The sequence below is a fragment of the Pelophylax lessonae genome (genome assembly GCF_965119305.1).
Source record: "Pelophylax lessonae genome assembly, chromosome: 7".
Taxonomy (NCBI): domain Eukaryota; kingdom Metazoa; phylum Chordata; class Amphibia; order Anura; family Ranidae; genus Pelophylax; species Pelophylax lessonae.
This window is the reverse complement of record NC_138774.1, coordinates 54,555,561-54,572,098: the sequence shown is the minus strand read 5'-3', so window position 1 is coordinate 54,572,098 and position 16,538 is coordinate 54,555,561. Positions and strand designations below refer to the sequence as shown.

At 45.5% G+C, this 16,538-nt stretch overlaps 1 protein-coding gene across 3 annotated transcripts in view; it reads right to left on the bottom strand.

Annotated features, from left to right (window-relative positions):
• The window catches only part of SPTBN4 (spectrin beta, non-erythrocytic 4), a 353,544-nt gene that overhangs the window by 138,685 nt on the left and 198,321 nt on the right, over positions 1 to 16,538 (bottom strand). For all 3 annotated transcript variants that reach the window (XM_082262860.1, XM_082262861.1, XM_082262862.1), the window contains one exon: positions 1,175 to 1,321. In XM_082262860.1, coding sequence (XP_082118986.1) covers positions 1,175 to 1,321 — 147 coding nt within the window. The remainder of the gene's footprint in view (positions 1 to 1,174; positions 1,322 to 16,538) is intronic.

The following is a 16,538-nucleotide window of genomic DNA, read 5'->3' as shown; positions in this document are numbered from 1 at the left end:
CAGCTGCTCTTGGAATTTGCCCAATGCCATGATTCTCTGCCGTACTTTATTAAAAGGTTAAGCCCCGTACACACGCACCGTGAATTTTCGGCCAACGTCCAATCGGCCGATTGTCGGCTTGTTAGTATGATGCTTCTGACAACCGACTGCGACTTTTCGGCCGAACAAAATCTGGTCTGGATGCTATAAAATTTTTGTTGGCCGTCAACAGAACGGCCGATTGTTCATCAGTCAGTACAGATTTCGGCAGACAAAAATCAGATGAGCAAGACTGGGCATGCTCAGAGAAGTAAAAACACACAGAAATTTAACTATTACATGACATCACTTCTGAAGTTGGTTGTTGTTGGCCGACAAAATTCGTGTGCAGTCTAGAGCACATTTCAACCAACACAACAACACTGGACAAAAGACGGCCGATCGGTCGTCCAACAATCGGTGCGTGTGTACGAGGCTTTAGTTAAAACCACATCTGATTTATGTTTCACTTTTGTGTGAATGTGAGTGGGCTGAATGACCTGTACACTTCTTAACTTATTGGCAATTCTCTGTTTCAATATATTCATTGAAAGGTTTTTCTAAAAAGAAAAAGACACCAATTGTAGGCAAATATTTACTTGGTCCACAACACAGGTGGAACATATCAGAACACCAATAACGTAAATAAAGAAATCCAACTAGTATACCACCAGTCATCTACAACGCAAGGGATTAACTTCCTGGGAATTCTACTGGAAGTCTCGCTCTTGTAGCTGAATTCACACGTAATATAAAAAGCGTCCAAGAAGTGTGGGTTTTCCCAGCCATAGTTGGTTTGTGGCCCCTGGAAGGTCAGGTGCAGAGATCTCATCACCCACATTCCCAAGAGTTCTAAAATGCTGGTGGCTTTTTTGGGTAGACTAAACTTTAAAAAGGTGTAACAATTTTCTTTTAAAAAACAATGACCTTCATTTAAAAGCAGAAAAACAAGTGCAATGGGCAGTAAACGTTAGCAGCAAACCAGGCAGCATTTTATTTCGTTTGATCGCCCAGTAAGGGTAAAAGCAGTGGTGTTTATGCACATCATTAAATTAGTACGATGTTATTCAATAATGGTCAGTATGTTTTGAGAGGCACCATCTCATATTTTCCAATGGGCAAAAAGCCCCAAAGTACAAATTGAGAACGGTCTTACCTTTTCGATCTTGTCAAGCCAGCCCTTGTTCTGAGTAAGTTCAGCCATAAACGCCTGATGCTTGAGCCATTTTTTGTGGAGCTTCTGTGTCACGTCCCGCGAGTTATCCCGAGCCATCAGTGTCTTCTCACTGATCCAGGCATCCAGCTGTGGAGGACAGAGATGTAGGTGAAAGCGGAGGAGCCCATATCTGGAGGTCGGAATGGACACTTCAATTGCTCCAGCTGCATTATTCGGTATCAACTTGGATAGCGGAGGAAGCAGGAAGCAAAGTCCCACTATCCGCCAGGGTCATAATAGTGTAAAAGTCTTAAAGAGCGGATGGAACACTAGGGAAGATGTATATGACAAGAACAATATTAAGATGAAAGGAAAATATTCTGGGGGCACCCAAGAAAAGCACAAAACAAAAAATCGGAATGGATTGAGTGACTATAGAGCCTGGGGGAATGAGAGGTGACAGAGGCAGCAGGGTTGAATAGCGATAGATAAGAGACAAAAAAAAAATAGCAAGAGAGAGTAAGGAGCAGTCATTAGTAGAGTGAGTAAGCAATAGGAAGAGTCAACCAACAGTCATGAGAGGCAAAAGTGACAGCAAGCGTCAGGGACAGGGAAGACAATAAGGAAGCAAGAGAATGACAGAGTATGAGAGACAGCAAATGAAAAACTAGATATAGTGTGTCATAGAGCATGTAATAAGGGTGAGATCAGGACTTCACAATTAAAAAAGCAGGACGTAGAAAAAAAAAAAATCAGCTAATAAAGAAACTGGATGAGACTGAGAGATGATCATAGCAATGTATAAAGAAGAATACATGTGAGAGCAACGAATGATATTTTTAGCAAACAGGAAACATGGTATACTAGAAAGATACTATCAGAGTGAGCGAGAGGCAGCCAGGTATCACAGACAGGTGTGAGTGATGACATCAAGAATCAATGAGAGGGACAGACTGACAGGTGAGACTAATGAAGACATTCACAAGACAGACAGAAATGGCCAGAGGGGGACAAGAGCAAGAATGTTGAGCCGAGTCAGACAGGTAACATAGATATTATGAAGAATAGATGAGAAATGCAACTGAAAAAAATGAAGGGTTATATAGAGAGAATGTGGGTAAGATGAATCGGATGAGTGACAGACAGACAGGTGAGAGGTAGAGATGGCAAGGTACAGGGAGAGCGGTCGGTGGAGTGGAAAGGAATAAACAGGAGACTGCAAGAGATGGTGCTAAGCTGCTGTCAGTGCGCTGTGTCCTGCGATGCTGTTTGGTGCAGTGAGATTTGCTGTCCCTGTGAGGGGTGGGCTTGCCTGATTCCCCAGCACAGACCCTTCAGCTAGTCCAGGCACCGAGCGTGGGGCCCAAGCTATCCTGACACATGCTCACTGGCAGCAGGTCCCTCTCGGTGCACAGTCAAGGTGGGATGGAGGAATGATCCCACTGCAGTGAATGGATGGAGGGAGGAGGATCCTGGCTGTGATGCGTCATCTCCCCTCACCCCCCCCCCCCCCTTCCACTGCCTGACTACCGAACACAATCTCTTCAGCTCTCTGTATTTAACTCTCTCAACCGGACGTCACAAGAAAAAAAAAAACACCAAAACATGCTCGTTATTGCTTCAAGAAGCCAACAACTGACTATGCGAGGAAAAAATAATTACCGTATACATTTATATCTATATTTACACACATTTTTTTTTTTTTTTTCTATTGCTCACTCACTCTACTAACATCTGTCTTACTCTTTCTTGTTTCTTTTTTTTTTGTCTCTTGTCCATCATTCTTCAACCCTTCTTTCTTTTCCCTGTATTTTATACCTCTCACTTCCCCCGGTTCTATAGTCCCTAATTTTTACTATACAGTCCCTCCCAAAAGTTCATTCTTTTGCTGTGAACTTTTCTTGGGCTGCACCCCCCCCAACTCCATAAAAAAAAAAAAAAAAATGATATACACATATATACATATGCATTTTTACTTACATTTTGCATCTGTCTAGTGAATGACTACTGTGATTTTAAAGGGATTTTCTCACCAACCTAAATACCTTTTACTGCCATTTTTTATTCTCAGTATATATATATATATATACACATACGATATACACACACACACACACTATGTGTGTATACATCAGCCCTTCTCAACCTTTTCAACAAAGCAACTCTCAAAATATCTTTCTGGTTGCAGGGAACCCCGGTTATAAAGGACTATCTATATCTTTGACTCCAGATACATTAGTGTGATGGTACGCATGAAGAATGTTTCTTATACTTGTGGTCATTGGGAAGAATTACACTCTTACAGATCACTAAAAAGATCAATGGCGTCAGTGGGGACTGAGAGGCAGGAATTGCTTATTACTACATTGGAGACCTAAATCCGGCTTTTGTTTGGCAGACGTGCCGGCTGGTTGCTTGGGTCTCCTGGTGGAGCGGGAGACCCGGGCAGAGCCGCGGAAGGGGGCAGGAGGGGGAAGGCCCCTCCCGCTTTCTAGAATAACGGCCGAGCGACTCGCGAGCCGCATTGGCTGTTATCTTCTTAAAGCCGACCACCGGCTCTAAAGAACGGTACGAGGTAGTTGCCAGCAGCTGCACAGGTACAGGTACGTCGATTCGCGGGAAGTGGTTAAGTCCCCCCCCAAAAAGTGTATATATACATATATATATTTATATATTAGGGATAGACCGATTATCGGCAAGGCCGATATATCGGGGGCCGATATGCACTTTCCCCCATATATCGGTATCGGCCCCGGAACTGGCCGATATTGCCGATATTTTTGTGACGTCATTCTGCCTTCTTAGGCCGCCTCCCTCGCCTTGGATAGCCTCGTCTGGAGTCTGGACTAGTCTTGCCAGCCAACCCCCCACATCCACAGGCCCTGTACCAGCCAGCCAGCCATAGGCACTGTACCAGCGAGCCAGCCAGCCACCCACAGGCCCTGTACCAGCCAGTCACCCACAGGCCCTGTACCAGCCAGTCACCCACAGGCCCTGTACCTGCCAGCTACAGGCACTGTACCAGCGAGCCAGCCAGCCACCCACAGGCCCTGTACCAGCCAGTCACCCACAGGCCCTGTACCAGCCAGTCACCCACAGGCCCTGTACCTGCCAGCTACAGGCACTGTACCAGCTAGCCAGCCACCCACAGGTCCTGTACCAGCCAGCCAGCCACCCACCACAGGGTGCCAGACAGCCAGCCAACCACCACGGGGTGCCAGACAGCCAGCCAACCACCACAGGGTGCCAGACAGCCACCCACAGACAAGGTGCCAGGCAGCCAGCCACCCACAGGCCCTGTACCAGCCAGCCACAGGCACTGTACCAGCCAGCCACCCACAGGCCCTGTACCAGCCAGTTACCCACAGGCCCTGTACCTGCCAGCCACAGGCACTGTACCAGCCAGCCACCCGCCCACAGGCCCTGTACGAGCCAGCCAGCCACCCACCACAGGGTGCCAGACAGCCACCCACAGACAAGGTGCCAGACAGCTAGCCACCCACAGGCCCTGTACCAGCCAGCCACCCACAGGCCCTGTACCAGCCAGCCACCCACAGGCCCTGTACCAGCCAGCCACCCACAGGCCCTGTAAGAGTCAGCCACTCACAGCCCCTGTGCCAGCCACCCACCACAGGGTGCCAGCAAGCCAACCATTAAGCATTAAACAAAAATTAACATGTTCAGTACCAGATTTGTGTCAAAAATTGTCTTTAATTTTCAAAACTTTAAATGTACAAAATATCGGCCCATACCAATGTGACCAAAATATCGGTATCGGCCCTGAAAAAACCATATTGGTCTATCACTTACACACACACACACGTTTGCGGATGATATACGGACATAATGTATGTCTATGGGATTGCGGATGTCAGCGGATGACACCGCTGACATCTGATTTTGCGTCCTTTCATGTCATCTGCTGACATCCCCAATCCCATTGACATACATTATGTCCGTATATCATCCGCAAACGGATAGGGTGATATACGGACATACGGAACGCCCGTGTGAAAGAGGCCTAACACACAGAATTTACCACAGGTGGACTCCAATCAAGTTGTAGAAACATCTTAAGGATGATCAGTGGAAACAGAATGCACCTGAGCTATATTTTGAGTGTCATGGCAAAGGCTGTGAATACGTATGTACATGTGATTTTTTTTTTTTTGTTTTTTGTTTTTTTTAACCACTTGCCTACCGGGCACTTTAACCCCCTTTCTGCCCAGGCCAATTTTCAGCTTTGAGCGCTTTCACGCTTTGAATGACAATTGCGCGGTCATGCTACACTGTACCCATATTAAATTTTTATCATTTTTTTTCACACAAATAGAGCTTTCTTTTGGTGGTATTTAATCATCTCTGGGTTTTTTATTTCTTAAAAAAAGAAAAAAGAAAAAAGACAGAAAATTTTGAAAAAAAAAAAGTTTTTCTTATTTTCTGCGAGTAAATTTTGAAAATAAATACATTTTTCTCCTTCACTGATGTGCGCTGATGAGGCGGCACTGTGACTGATAGGCTGCACTGATGGGCACTGATGAGGTGGCACTTATGGGCACTGATGAGGAGGTACTAATATGCCGCACTGATGAGCACTGATAGGTGGCACTGATAGGTGGCATTGCTGGGCACTGAGAGGTGGCACTGCTGGGCACTGAGAGGCGGCACTGATGGGCGGCACTGATGGGCACTGAGAGGCGGCACTGCTGGACACTGATGGGTGGCACTGATGGACACTGACGGGTGGCACTGATGGATACTGACGGGCAGCACTAATGAGCACTGATGGGCAGCACCATCAGTGCCCACACTCAGTGCCCATCAGTGCCTAGATGAGCAGGCACTGATGAGCACTGACTGGCAGCACTATGGGCACTGATTGTGGGCACTGATGGGGGGCACTGATGGTGGGCACTTATTGTATTTTTATTACCTTGTGTAATCAGGGCACTGGTGATCAGTGCCCTGATTACATTCCTCTGTGTCCCCTAACCACTGATCGGCTCTGCTCTTCCTCACACTGCAGTCTCTGTGTGAGGAAGGAGAGTTGGCGATGAGAGATGATGTCATATGTTTACATATGACATCATCTCTCATTGCACAGTCCGATCACTTGGTAAATGGCCGCTGTGATTGGCCATTTACCACGATCTGTGATTGGCTGTGTCCAAGGGACACGGCCGACACAGATTTTCCCCAATGCGCGCTTGCGGGAGCCTGTTACTGGGAGGCCGTTTAAAGACGGCCTCCCGGAAATTAGAGCCCGCGCTGTAGCCGTCTTTCGGCTATAGCGCGGGCCGGAAGAAGTTAATAAATTTGCAAAGATTTCAAACAAACTTCTTTAATGTTGTCATTATGGAGCACAGTTTGTAGAATTTTGGGTAAATAATGAATTTAATCCATTTTGAAATAAGGCTTTAACATAACAAAATGTGGAAAGCCGTGAATACTTTCCGAATACACTGTATGCACACAAGCATTTTTTACATTAACTTTAGCATCTTTCTTGTGAAATACTTTGCATTTTAAAGGGACTTTGTCACCAAACAAAATACTTTATACTTAACCACTTCAGCCCTGGAAGGTTTACCCCCCCCCATGACCAGGCCATTTTTTGCAATACGGCACTGCGTTACTATAACTGACAATTGCACGATCGTGCGGCACTGTTTCCCACAAATAGAGCTCTCTTTTACTGATATTTGATTACCTCTGCGTTTTTTATTTTTTGCACTATAAACAAAAAAGACAGACAATTTTGAAAAAAAAAAAAAAAAAAAAATAGTATTTTTTACTTCATCCTTGCTATGAAACATACCCAATAAAAAAATGTAAAAAATCTAATTTTTTTTTATCAATTTAGGCCAATATTTATTCTGCTACATGTTTTTGGTAAAAAAAAATCCTAATAGGCGTATATTGATTGGTTTGCGCAAAAGTTATAGCATCTTCAAACTATGGGATCATTTTCTGGATATTCCTTTTTTTTTTTAATGGTGGTGATCAGCGATTTGTAGCGGGACTGTAACATTGTGGCGGACAAATCGGACACTAACTGACATTAGTTAGTTTGGGGACCACTGACACTAATACAGTGATCAGTGCTAAAAAAATGCACTGTCACTGTACTAATGATAGCCTTCATATTTCTCTTGGTACAGGTTTTCTTTAAGACCCGGTTCACACTACTCCGACTTGTCAGGCGACCCGCCTGACAAGTAGCGCTCCATTCTGTGCAATGGAACCGTTCTAATCAGAGCGACTCAAGTCGCTCCAACTTAGGCTACATTTACACCTGAGCGTAGCGTTTTCGCGCGTTTTTTACCGCGATTTTACCGCGATTTTTACCGCGATTTACAGGCGTTTTTACAGGCGTTTTTTGTGCAGGCGTTTTTAGATTGAATAGAAACCAATGGAAAAAAAAAACGCCTGTAATCTGCCCAAAAAGAAGCTCATGTACTTTTTTGAGCGTTGGGCGTTTTTCTTACAGCGTCAAAACGCTCAGATGTGAACAGGGGCCATTGAAATGAATAGGATTTGTCTTGTTGGGCGTTTTGAGAGCTGATCCTAGAGCAGAAAAACTCCCCAAAAACGCCCCAAAACGCCTAGATGTGAACGGAGCCTTAGAAAAAGGTTCCTGCACTACTTCTGGGCAAAGTCGGAGCGACTTGCATTGACTTCTATTATGAGAAGTCGTTTGCAAGCCGCGATGAAGTCGTGCTGCATGGGCGACTTCAAAGTCGGGGCGACTATGAGTCGCCCCGGTGTGGACCGACTCTTAATGTAACCTGCAAGTCATAGAATGGCAGCTTCAGTCCTGGCACAGGAATCCAGCTTTATCACACATCATATTGTAATACAGTAAGCCCCCCTCCATTGCGGGGGTTACGTTCCGGACCCAGCCGCGAAAAGTGAAATTCCGCCAAATAGAAAAACCCTATTAAAATGCATTGTAGGCATGATTTTTTTACTGTCACTGTACGTGTAAAAGCATTTTAAGGTCTTTTAACACACTTTTAAAACAATAGAAACTCATTTAAACACATAAAAGATACTAAGAGACAGAACAAGAGCTATGAAAAACACAAAAATATTTCATTTTTAATGATTTATATAGTAAAATAACATTACAAAAAAAAACGCGAATTACCGGGACCGCAAAAACTGAACTGCGATGGAGCGGGGGATTACTGTACTTATTTCTGAACAACTGCATTATCCTCAGTATAATATTGATATCAATAGTACTTGCTATCCAGCAAAAAAGACAAATGTGTAAATCCTTTCAGCACCATGGACAGCAGTGAATAGAAAGTTCAGCACATACTGTACTCTTTCCGCTGTGGACTTTGTAGATCAGAATTATATATCTTTTCAGAACCAGTACTGAACTCTGAAAGGCTTGGCAGGTTCACCAAACATTATCTGGCTCATGAGCTCTGCTATTCAGGAAATGCAGCCTGGCAGAAACATAAATTGCATCTAAACCCAAGAACAATTTATTTCTACTACGGTTTGATTGCGCACTTACTTCTGGGATCCTGTTAGGTGCACATGCCCTCCTATAAACGTACAGTGACCAGGACCCCTCTCCCCTCACCCCCACCCCCACCTTTTTCTTTCCATTTCTCCTTTTTCTCTCTCTCTCCCTCTCTTCTTTCCATACTTTTTTTCTCTTTGGGATGTCCCGTTTCTGAGCTCACCACTCAATGATCGCATCCTAGACGTAGAGGTGGTTTTCTGAATGAACGTAAACATATGTAGACGTTATCTCCTCTATATTATAACTGGGAACCATGTTGTTTTCAGTTTGTTTGACTAATATTACCATACCTAGTATGTATTTGGTTAGCTTCTGCTATAAGGGTTTTTGTTCTTCCTCTTAAGTATAATATGATCAAATTGTTATGGTTTCTACTGATCTCACTGTAAAGCGCTTATACACTATATTGTCAAAAGTATTGGAACACCTCCCTTTACACACACACATGAACTTTAAAGGCATCCCAGTCTTAAGCCCCGTACACATGCGTCGAAAATTGGCAGGGAATTTTTCGTCCGACGTCCGATCTGCCGATTTTCGGCTTGTTAGTATGATGCTTCCGACAACCAACTTCGACTTTTCGGCCGAAAAAAATCTGGTGTGCATGCTATAAAATTTTTGTTGGCCGTCAACACAACGGCCGATTTTCGTGCAGTCAGTACAGATTTCGACAGGGAAAAATCTGATGAGCAAGACTGGGCATGTTCAGTGAAGAAAAAACACAAAGAAAGCAAACCAACACATGACATCACTTCAGAAGTAGAATTTTGTTGGCCAAGAAAATTCGTGTGCAGTCTAGGCACATTCCAACCAACAAAACACAACTTGGACAAAAGTCGGACGATCAGTCGGCCGATAATCGTTGCGTGTGTACGAGGCTTAAGTCTGAAGGGTTCAATATTGAGTTGGCCCACCCTTTGCAGCTACAACAGCTTCAACTCTTCTGGGAAGGCTGTCCACAAGGTTTAGGAGTGTGTCTATGGGAATGTTTGACCATTCTTCCAGAAGCGCATTAGAGGTCAGGACTCTGTGCAGGCCAGTCAAGTTCCCCCCCCCCCCAACTCGCCCTTCCATGTCTTTATGGACCTTGCTTTGTGCACTGGTGCGCAGTCATGTTGGAACAAAATGTTCCCATGAAGTTGGGAGCATGAAATTGTTCAAAATGTCTCAGAGGGGGAACCAGGGGAACAGGGCAGCAGACAGAAATTAAACTAAAGCCCCGTACACACGTACCGATCGTCGGCCGAACGATCGGCCGTCTTTTGTCCAGGGCTGTCCTGTCCGCTGAAAAGTGCAAAAGACTGCACACGAATTTTGTTGGCCAACAACAGCCGACTGCAGAAGTGATGTCATGTGATGGTTAACTTTCCTTGTCTTTTTTCTTCTCTGAGCATGCCCAGTCTTGCAAATCTGCTGATTGTCGGCCGAAATCTGTACTGACTGGCAAACAATCGGCCATTCTGTTGTCGGCCTACAAAAATTTTAATGCCTGCAGGACAGATTCTGTTCGGCCGAAAATGCGCTGTCGGAAGAATCATACTAACAAGCCTACAATCGGCCGATCGGTTGGCGGCCGAATATTTGCGGCCGACAATCGGTACGTGTGTACGGGGCTTTAGTGCTCTGAATTGAGACAAGTACACACTATAGAGAGGGATATGCTTTGTTCATATTTCATGTCTGAGGTTTACAACCACTTTAACCCTACTGCTTTGAGATGATAAACTAGTATAAAAATGTCGAGACAGGGCTTCTCTTCCAACATCAGTACCTGACAATAAAAATGCTCTTTTGGATGAATGGGTACAAACTCCCAAAGATATACATTAAAATCTTGTGAAAGGCCTTTCCAGAAGGGCGGAGAATGTTAATAGCCCCAAAGGGGGTGGTGAGGGTGGCAGCTCATAATATTGCTGATGGTTTTGGAATGGGATGTCCAACAAGCTCCTATAGGTATGATGGTCAGGCATCTGCAAACATCTGACCATATAGTATATATATATAAAAATAGTATATGTATAGAATCATATATGAAAAGTAGTAGTGGGAAAACTATTGTATGTTTAAGGCCCTGAGTGAACATAATGAAGCTCATGGAACAATGCCCACTGACAGTGGGCTCCATCTTGAAGTGAGATGCATTTACCGCATCATGGAAAGGATAGCCATGCATGAGATGTTTATATGGCGAGTATATGATGCTAATATATAAAGTAGTGTGTACCTTCACTCCCCCGGGCCCTGTATCTAAGATAACATCACAGAAAGTGAAGATGTCATCCTGCATGTGCATCAAAAGCCTCCATACAACATTCCTGATAACTGGAAAACCACTCATTGTACAAGAGGTACGCATGCCTCGGTAAGCAAAGCAACAGTATAGGGTTGCAACTTTCACACAAATCAGCTTTAACCACTTAAGCCCCGGAAGATTTTACCCCCTTCCTGACCAGGGCCTATTTTACGATTCGGCACTGCGTCACTTTAACGGACAATTGCGCGGTCGGGCGACGCTGTACCTAAACGAATTTGACGTCCTTTTTTTACCACAAACAGAGCTTTCTTTTGATGGTATTTGATCACCTCTGCGATTTTTTGATCATGCGCTATAAACAAAAAAAGAGCGTCAATTTTGCAAAAATAACAATATTTTTCAAATTTTTTTATATGAAAAAAAATGTAAAAATCAAACTTTTTTAACATTTTCGGCCAATTTGTTTTATGCTACATATGTTTGGTAAAAAAAAAATTGCAAAAAGCGTATTTTGATTGGTTTGCGCAAAAGTTATCGCGTTTACTAACAAAGGGAAAGATTTTTGTTGTTTGGTTTTTTTTTATGCGTAATGGCGGCGATTTGCGATTTTTTTGCAGTACTGCGACATTGTGGCGGACAGATCGGACCCTTGACTGACATTTTTGACACTTTTGGGGTTACCAGTGACATTACTACAGTAATCAGTGCTATAAATATGCACTGTTACTGTAAAATTACACTGGCAGTGAAGGGGTTAACTTTTTTGAGAGGGAGGGGTTATGTGTGTCCCTAGGGGCGTGATTCTAACTGTGATTGGCTGTGGCTTGAGGTGTAGGAACAGTGATCAATGGTCCTACATAGTAGAACCGTATGATCACTATTCCTACACAGGGGAGAATGACAGGCGGCTTGTTTACATCAGTCGCCTGCCTTTCTCCCTTTCCACCCGACGATCGCGAGTGACCGGCGGACGATCAGGTCCGCCGGTCACACGCGGGGGGGGGGGGGGCCCGTGACCGCGCGGGAGCGCGCCTCCGGCAGCGCGCGCTCGCTCCTGAGACCCTCACAGGCTAGCGACGTAGTACTGTCTGTGAGGGGCTGACCGCCGCAGTAAATAGTCGTGCGGCAGTCGGCAAGCAGTTAAAAGTTGGTGTTAAAGCTTCCAATGTGGCTGCGGGTGGTGAATGCTGACACTGTACTGTACAGGATGACGTATGAGGCTAGGGGGTCCCCCAAGAAATTTAGGAGAATATGGTATCGTTGGGTTGACTCTACTGCTACACTGACGGGGACGGCTGCTGATTAACCTGGAAGGAATGCATATGGATGGTGGATGGGTTGGGGTTCTGGGTACTGCAACTTGGTGGGCCTGCAGCGCTCTCCACACGCCCCACTGATGTTTCTTGGATAATACATGGGGGTTCCTCTGTTATGGTCACACAACGGGAATGGGAACTGGGCTCTGTTTTGCCTGGGGGGGCCTCCTCTCCTTTGCTTTCCTGCGGGGGCGAAGGGGGGGAGGCCAAGTGGTTATGGTGGCTATGTTGTAGGCCACAAGGTTAAACAAAAACTGGAGTCCTTCCGTTCACATAGTTTCCTTTTGTATTGTGCACTGGCTGACGGGTGGAGGTTTTGATCCTTACCATACGTGCAGAGATGTTTTGGATGTTATTTTTTCTGCCTCTTAGGCATGATACATTTTATTGTGCTGTGATATGTACTTCTGTGTGTTTATGTTGGATTTCAATAAAAATCTTTAAAAAAAAAAAAATGTTGAAACAGAACTGCAGGTCCCCATGACCAAATTGGTTTTGATAATGACTAATCTGTGTTGAGAATGTTCTCAGCTATACACAAGATACAGATGCAAAACAGAATATACTGAATATGAACAATTTTGTGAATGCGCTAAAGCAGCCTTTCTCCAGCTTTTTACCCCAGAGGAACCTTGAAATAATGTGAATTTTCTGTAGGAGTCACAGTATATGTGGTTGCTATGGGGAAGGGGAAACCGCAAACGTGGCTGTTATAGTGATGACAGGGGGGAATTCATTACACATTAAATTAAACATCTAAACACAATTTTTTTTCCTGCATTTTGGATAGCACAGGAAAGGTTTTTTTTTTTTTGCCATCTGAGTCTGATTAGAGAGGTTTGCTTCACTTTTTCCATGTACAATCAACAAGAAGTTTAAGAGTATTTTTCCAATGTGAGGGATATTCCCTCTTAGTTGTCACAAGAACAAGTGTCCCCATTGGAAGATTTCCCCTATCTTCGTGTGGTCTGGTTTCTTGGCACCGTGACACATCTAGTGCATCCACTCCCCCCACAGTTAGAAAACACTCCCTAGGAGCACACTTAACCCCTTGATTGGTCCTGGTGTTAACCCCCTCCCGCAGCGCTATGGGGGTGAACTGAGTCAGTGTAGTGGCTTCCTAAACCAAGTAGGCATTTATATTGAGATGGTTCCTTAGGCGTTTCCCTCTGACATGTCTAAGGTGGGCTTCCTAACTCTCATTGCTCTCGGACAAGGCCTTTGCCTGGGCGAATCCCTTTTGGGAGAACGATAATTTTGTGATTCTCGATTACCCGAGTTTTGTACCCTCCTTTCGTAGGGTATTCGATGTGCCTGCTCGCTCTGCTTCTGTTGCTAAGCTGCTCCTGTCCATTCAACAGGGTATTCGAACCGTTGCATAGTATGCACTCAAATTTCGTACCCTGGCAGCAGAGGTGGGCTGGAATAATGAGGCTCTGGTGGCGGTTGTAACAGAACCTTACCTTTGACAGAGAATATTTGTGCTTACCTGGTTCATGTGTGTGAAGGATTTCCCAGAAACCATTCGGTTATTTACACTCCCTGCTATCATATCTCTCTTTGCACTGTGAGCCCCAGGAAGTGACTCCTTATATGGACATTCCATGAAGTCAAGGTATGGCCAGCCTAGAGACGGAATGTCTGCTGATTAACGATGCACTTTTGTCTACATTATGTTGATTTGGGCTGAGGCAGCTTTTGTTAAGTGTGATAATGACCTTACCTATTTGTCTGGGTGGATGTCGGGCCATTGTTTAAGTAGTGTCTGATATACTCCCCAGGTGTATAAAAGCCTGTATTCTTGTTTCAATAAACAGTTTTTTCTTGACCCTTCAAAGGGTAGCCGCGTCTCGTTCCTGGAGGGGGATTTTACTGCATTATTACCCGGTCGTTCAACAGCTGAACCTGACTCTCCTCTTGGATCTTATGGTTGCGATTATACTACTCCATTACTACACAGGGACTTGCCGGGAAAAAGGACGTCTCCAACGGCTGATACCCTCTCACCACCTGGGTAGCCGTTACAGCGGTCTTCTCTCATGGTCTCTCTGATGAATTGAAGGATGAAATCGCAGCCCAGGATCTCCCCGATGAGCTTGAGGCTCTTATTCCCTTCCTGATTTTGAATGATACCAGACTTAGGGAGAGACCATCATTTAAGGAGCGCCTGCGGAGGCCTCTTACCAGATTGGCTCCTAGGTTTTCTTTCCCATCCTTTCCTCCCTCACCTCCCACGCCTCCTGGGGATGGTGCGTCTGGCTATGAACCCATGCAGCTAGCGTTCACTCGCCTTTCTGAGGCTGAGCGGTAAGGGGGGTGAGTTGAGACCTTGCATTGATTATAGGGGTCTCAATCGCATCACGATCAAGAATGCGTACCTGATTCCGTTGATTACTGAATAGTTTGACTGCCTCAAGGGAGCAACGGTCCTTACCAAGCTTGACCTAAGGGCCGCGTATAACCTTTAATAAGGATCAAGGAGGGCGATGAGTGGAAGACCGCGTTTAATACCAGAACCAGTCGTTACGAATATTTAGTAATGTCCTTTGGCTTTTGCAATACGCCAGCTGTCTTCCAGGAGTTCATCAATTATGTCTTTCGTGATAGGTTGCAGAAATGCGTGGTTGTCTATTTGAATGACATCTTGATGTACTCGGACTCCACTGAATCACACTACTTGGATGTCAGACGGGTGCGGCAATGGTTACGCGAGAATGGGCTTTTCTGTAAGCTTGAGAAATGTGAATTCCACCGGTCTCAGGTTGCCTTCTTGGGCTACATCATTTCTGCTGAGGGGTTCTCTATGGACCCTCAGAAGGTTTCGGCTGTTCTACAGTGGCCTCACCCTAGTGGTCTCCATTCCATTCAGCGTTTCCTTGGGTTTGCCAACTACTATCGGAAATTTATCAGGATCTGACCAAGAGGGGCAGAGATCCCCACGATTGGACGCCTGCTGCTATCAAAGCTTTTCGAGGCCCTCGAGTCTGCTTTCGCTTTGGCTCCCACTTTGTCTCATCCCAATCCTGGTTTGCCCTTTGTCCTAGAGGTGTATGTGTCTGAGACGGGAGTAGGCGCCCTCCTGTCTCAGCGTCAGACACCTAATGGACCCTTACTTCCTTGTGGGTTCTACTCCAGGAAGCTGTCTCTAGCTGAATGCATTCACGAGATTGCTCTTGGCCATTATCCTGGCTCTCAAGGAGTGGAGACACTTGCTCGAAGGTTCTGTGGTTCCAGTTCTCATTTTCACCGATCATAAAAATCTGACGTATCTCTCGGAGGCCAAGAGGCTCACACCCTGTCAGGCCAGATGGGCCTTATTCTTGTCTTGTTTTAACTATGTGCCCGGCTCCAAGAATGTTAAAGCTGATGCCTTGTCTCGCCAGTATTCTGAGTTGTCCAGGGAGGACTCTGTGCCGATACCTTCAGATCATATCCTGGCTGCCATCCGCACCAACTTAACCTCTCCTCTTGGGGATCAGATCTTGGCTGCCCAACCTGTTGCTTCCACTGAGAGACCTGCTGGCAAATGTTTTGTACCTGAGGGGTTGCACATCAGACTGTTGCACACATATAAAAATTCCAAGACTGCCGGTGATCCTGGTAAGAACCAGATGTCCTGGACTATTTCCCAACAGTTTTGGTGGCCATCTCTCCACACTGATGTTGCTGCGTAGGTGGCTGTTTGTTCGGTCTATGCCCAGAACAAATCTCTGCGGCACCTTCCCTTGGGCCTACTGCATCCCATTCCTAATGGGTAGCGTCCCTGGTCTCACCTGGCCATGGATTTTATTATGGAACTTCCCGCGTCTCGAGGTTACACGGTTAGCCTCATGGTTGTCGACCGATTTTCCAAAATGTGCCACTGTATTCGTTTTAAGCGGCTGCCTACCACTCAGGAGCTTGCCTCGGTGTTTGCCAGGGAGGTTTTTCGCTTACACGGGTTTCCTAAGGAGATTGTCTCGGACCGTGGGAGTTCGTTTGTCTCTAGGTTCTGGCGTGCTTTTTGCTCTCAGTTGGGTATTCGACTCTCCTTCTCCTCGGCCTACCATCCCCAGTCCAATGGTGCCGCTGAACGTTCCAACCAAGCTCTGGAGCAATTTCTCTGCTGCTATATCTCTGACCATCAGGACAATTGGGTTGATCTGCAACCCTGGGCAGAGTTTGCCAGGAACTCTGCCATCAACTCATCTTCCGGAATGTCTCCATTCATGGCAAATTATGGGTTCCAACCAGCTGTGTTGCCTGGGTCGT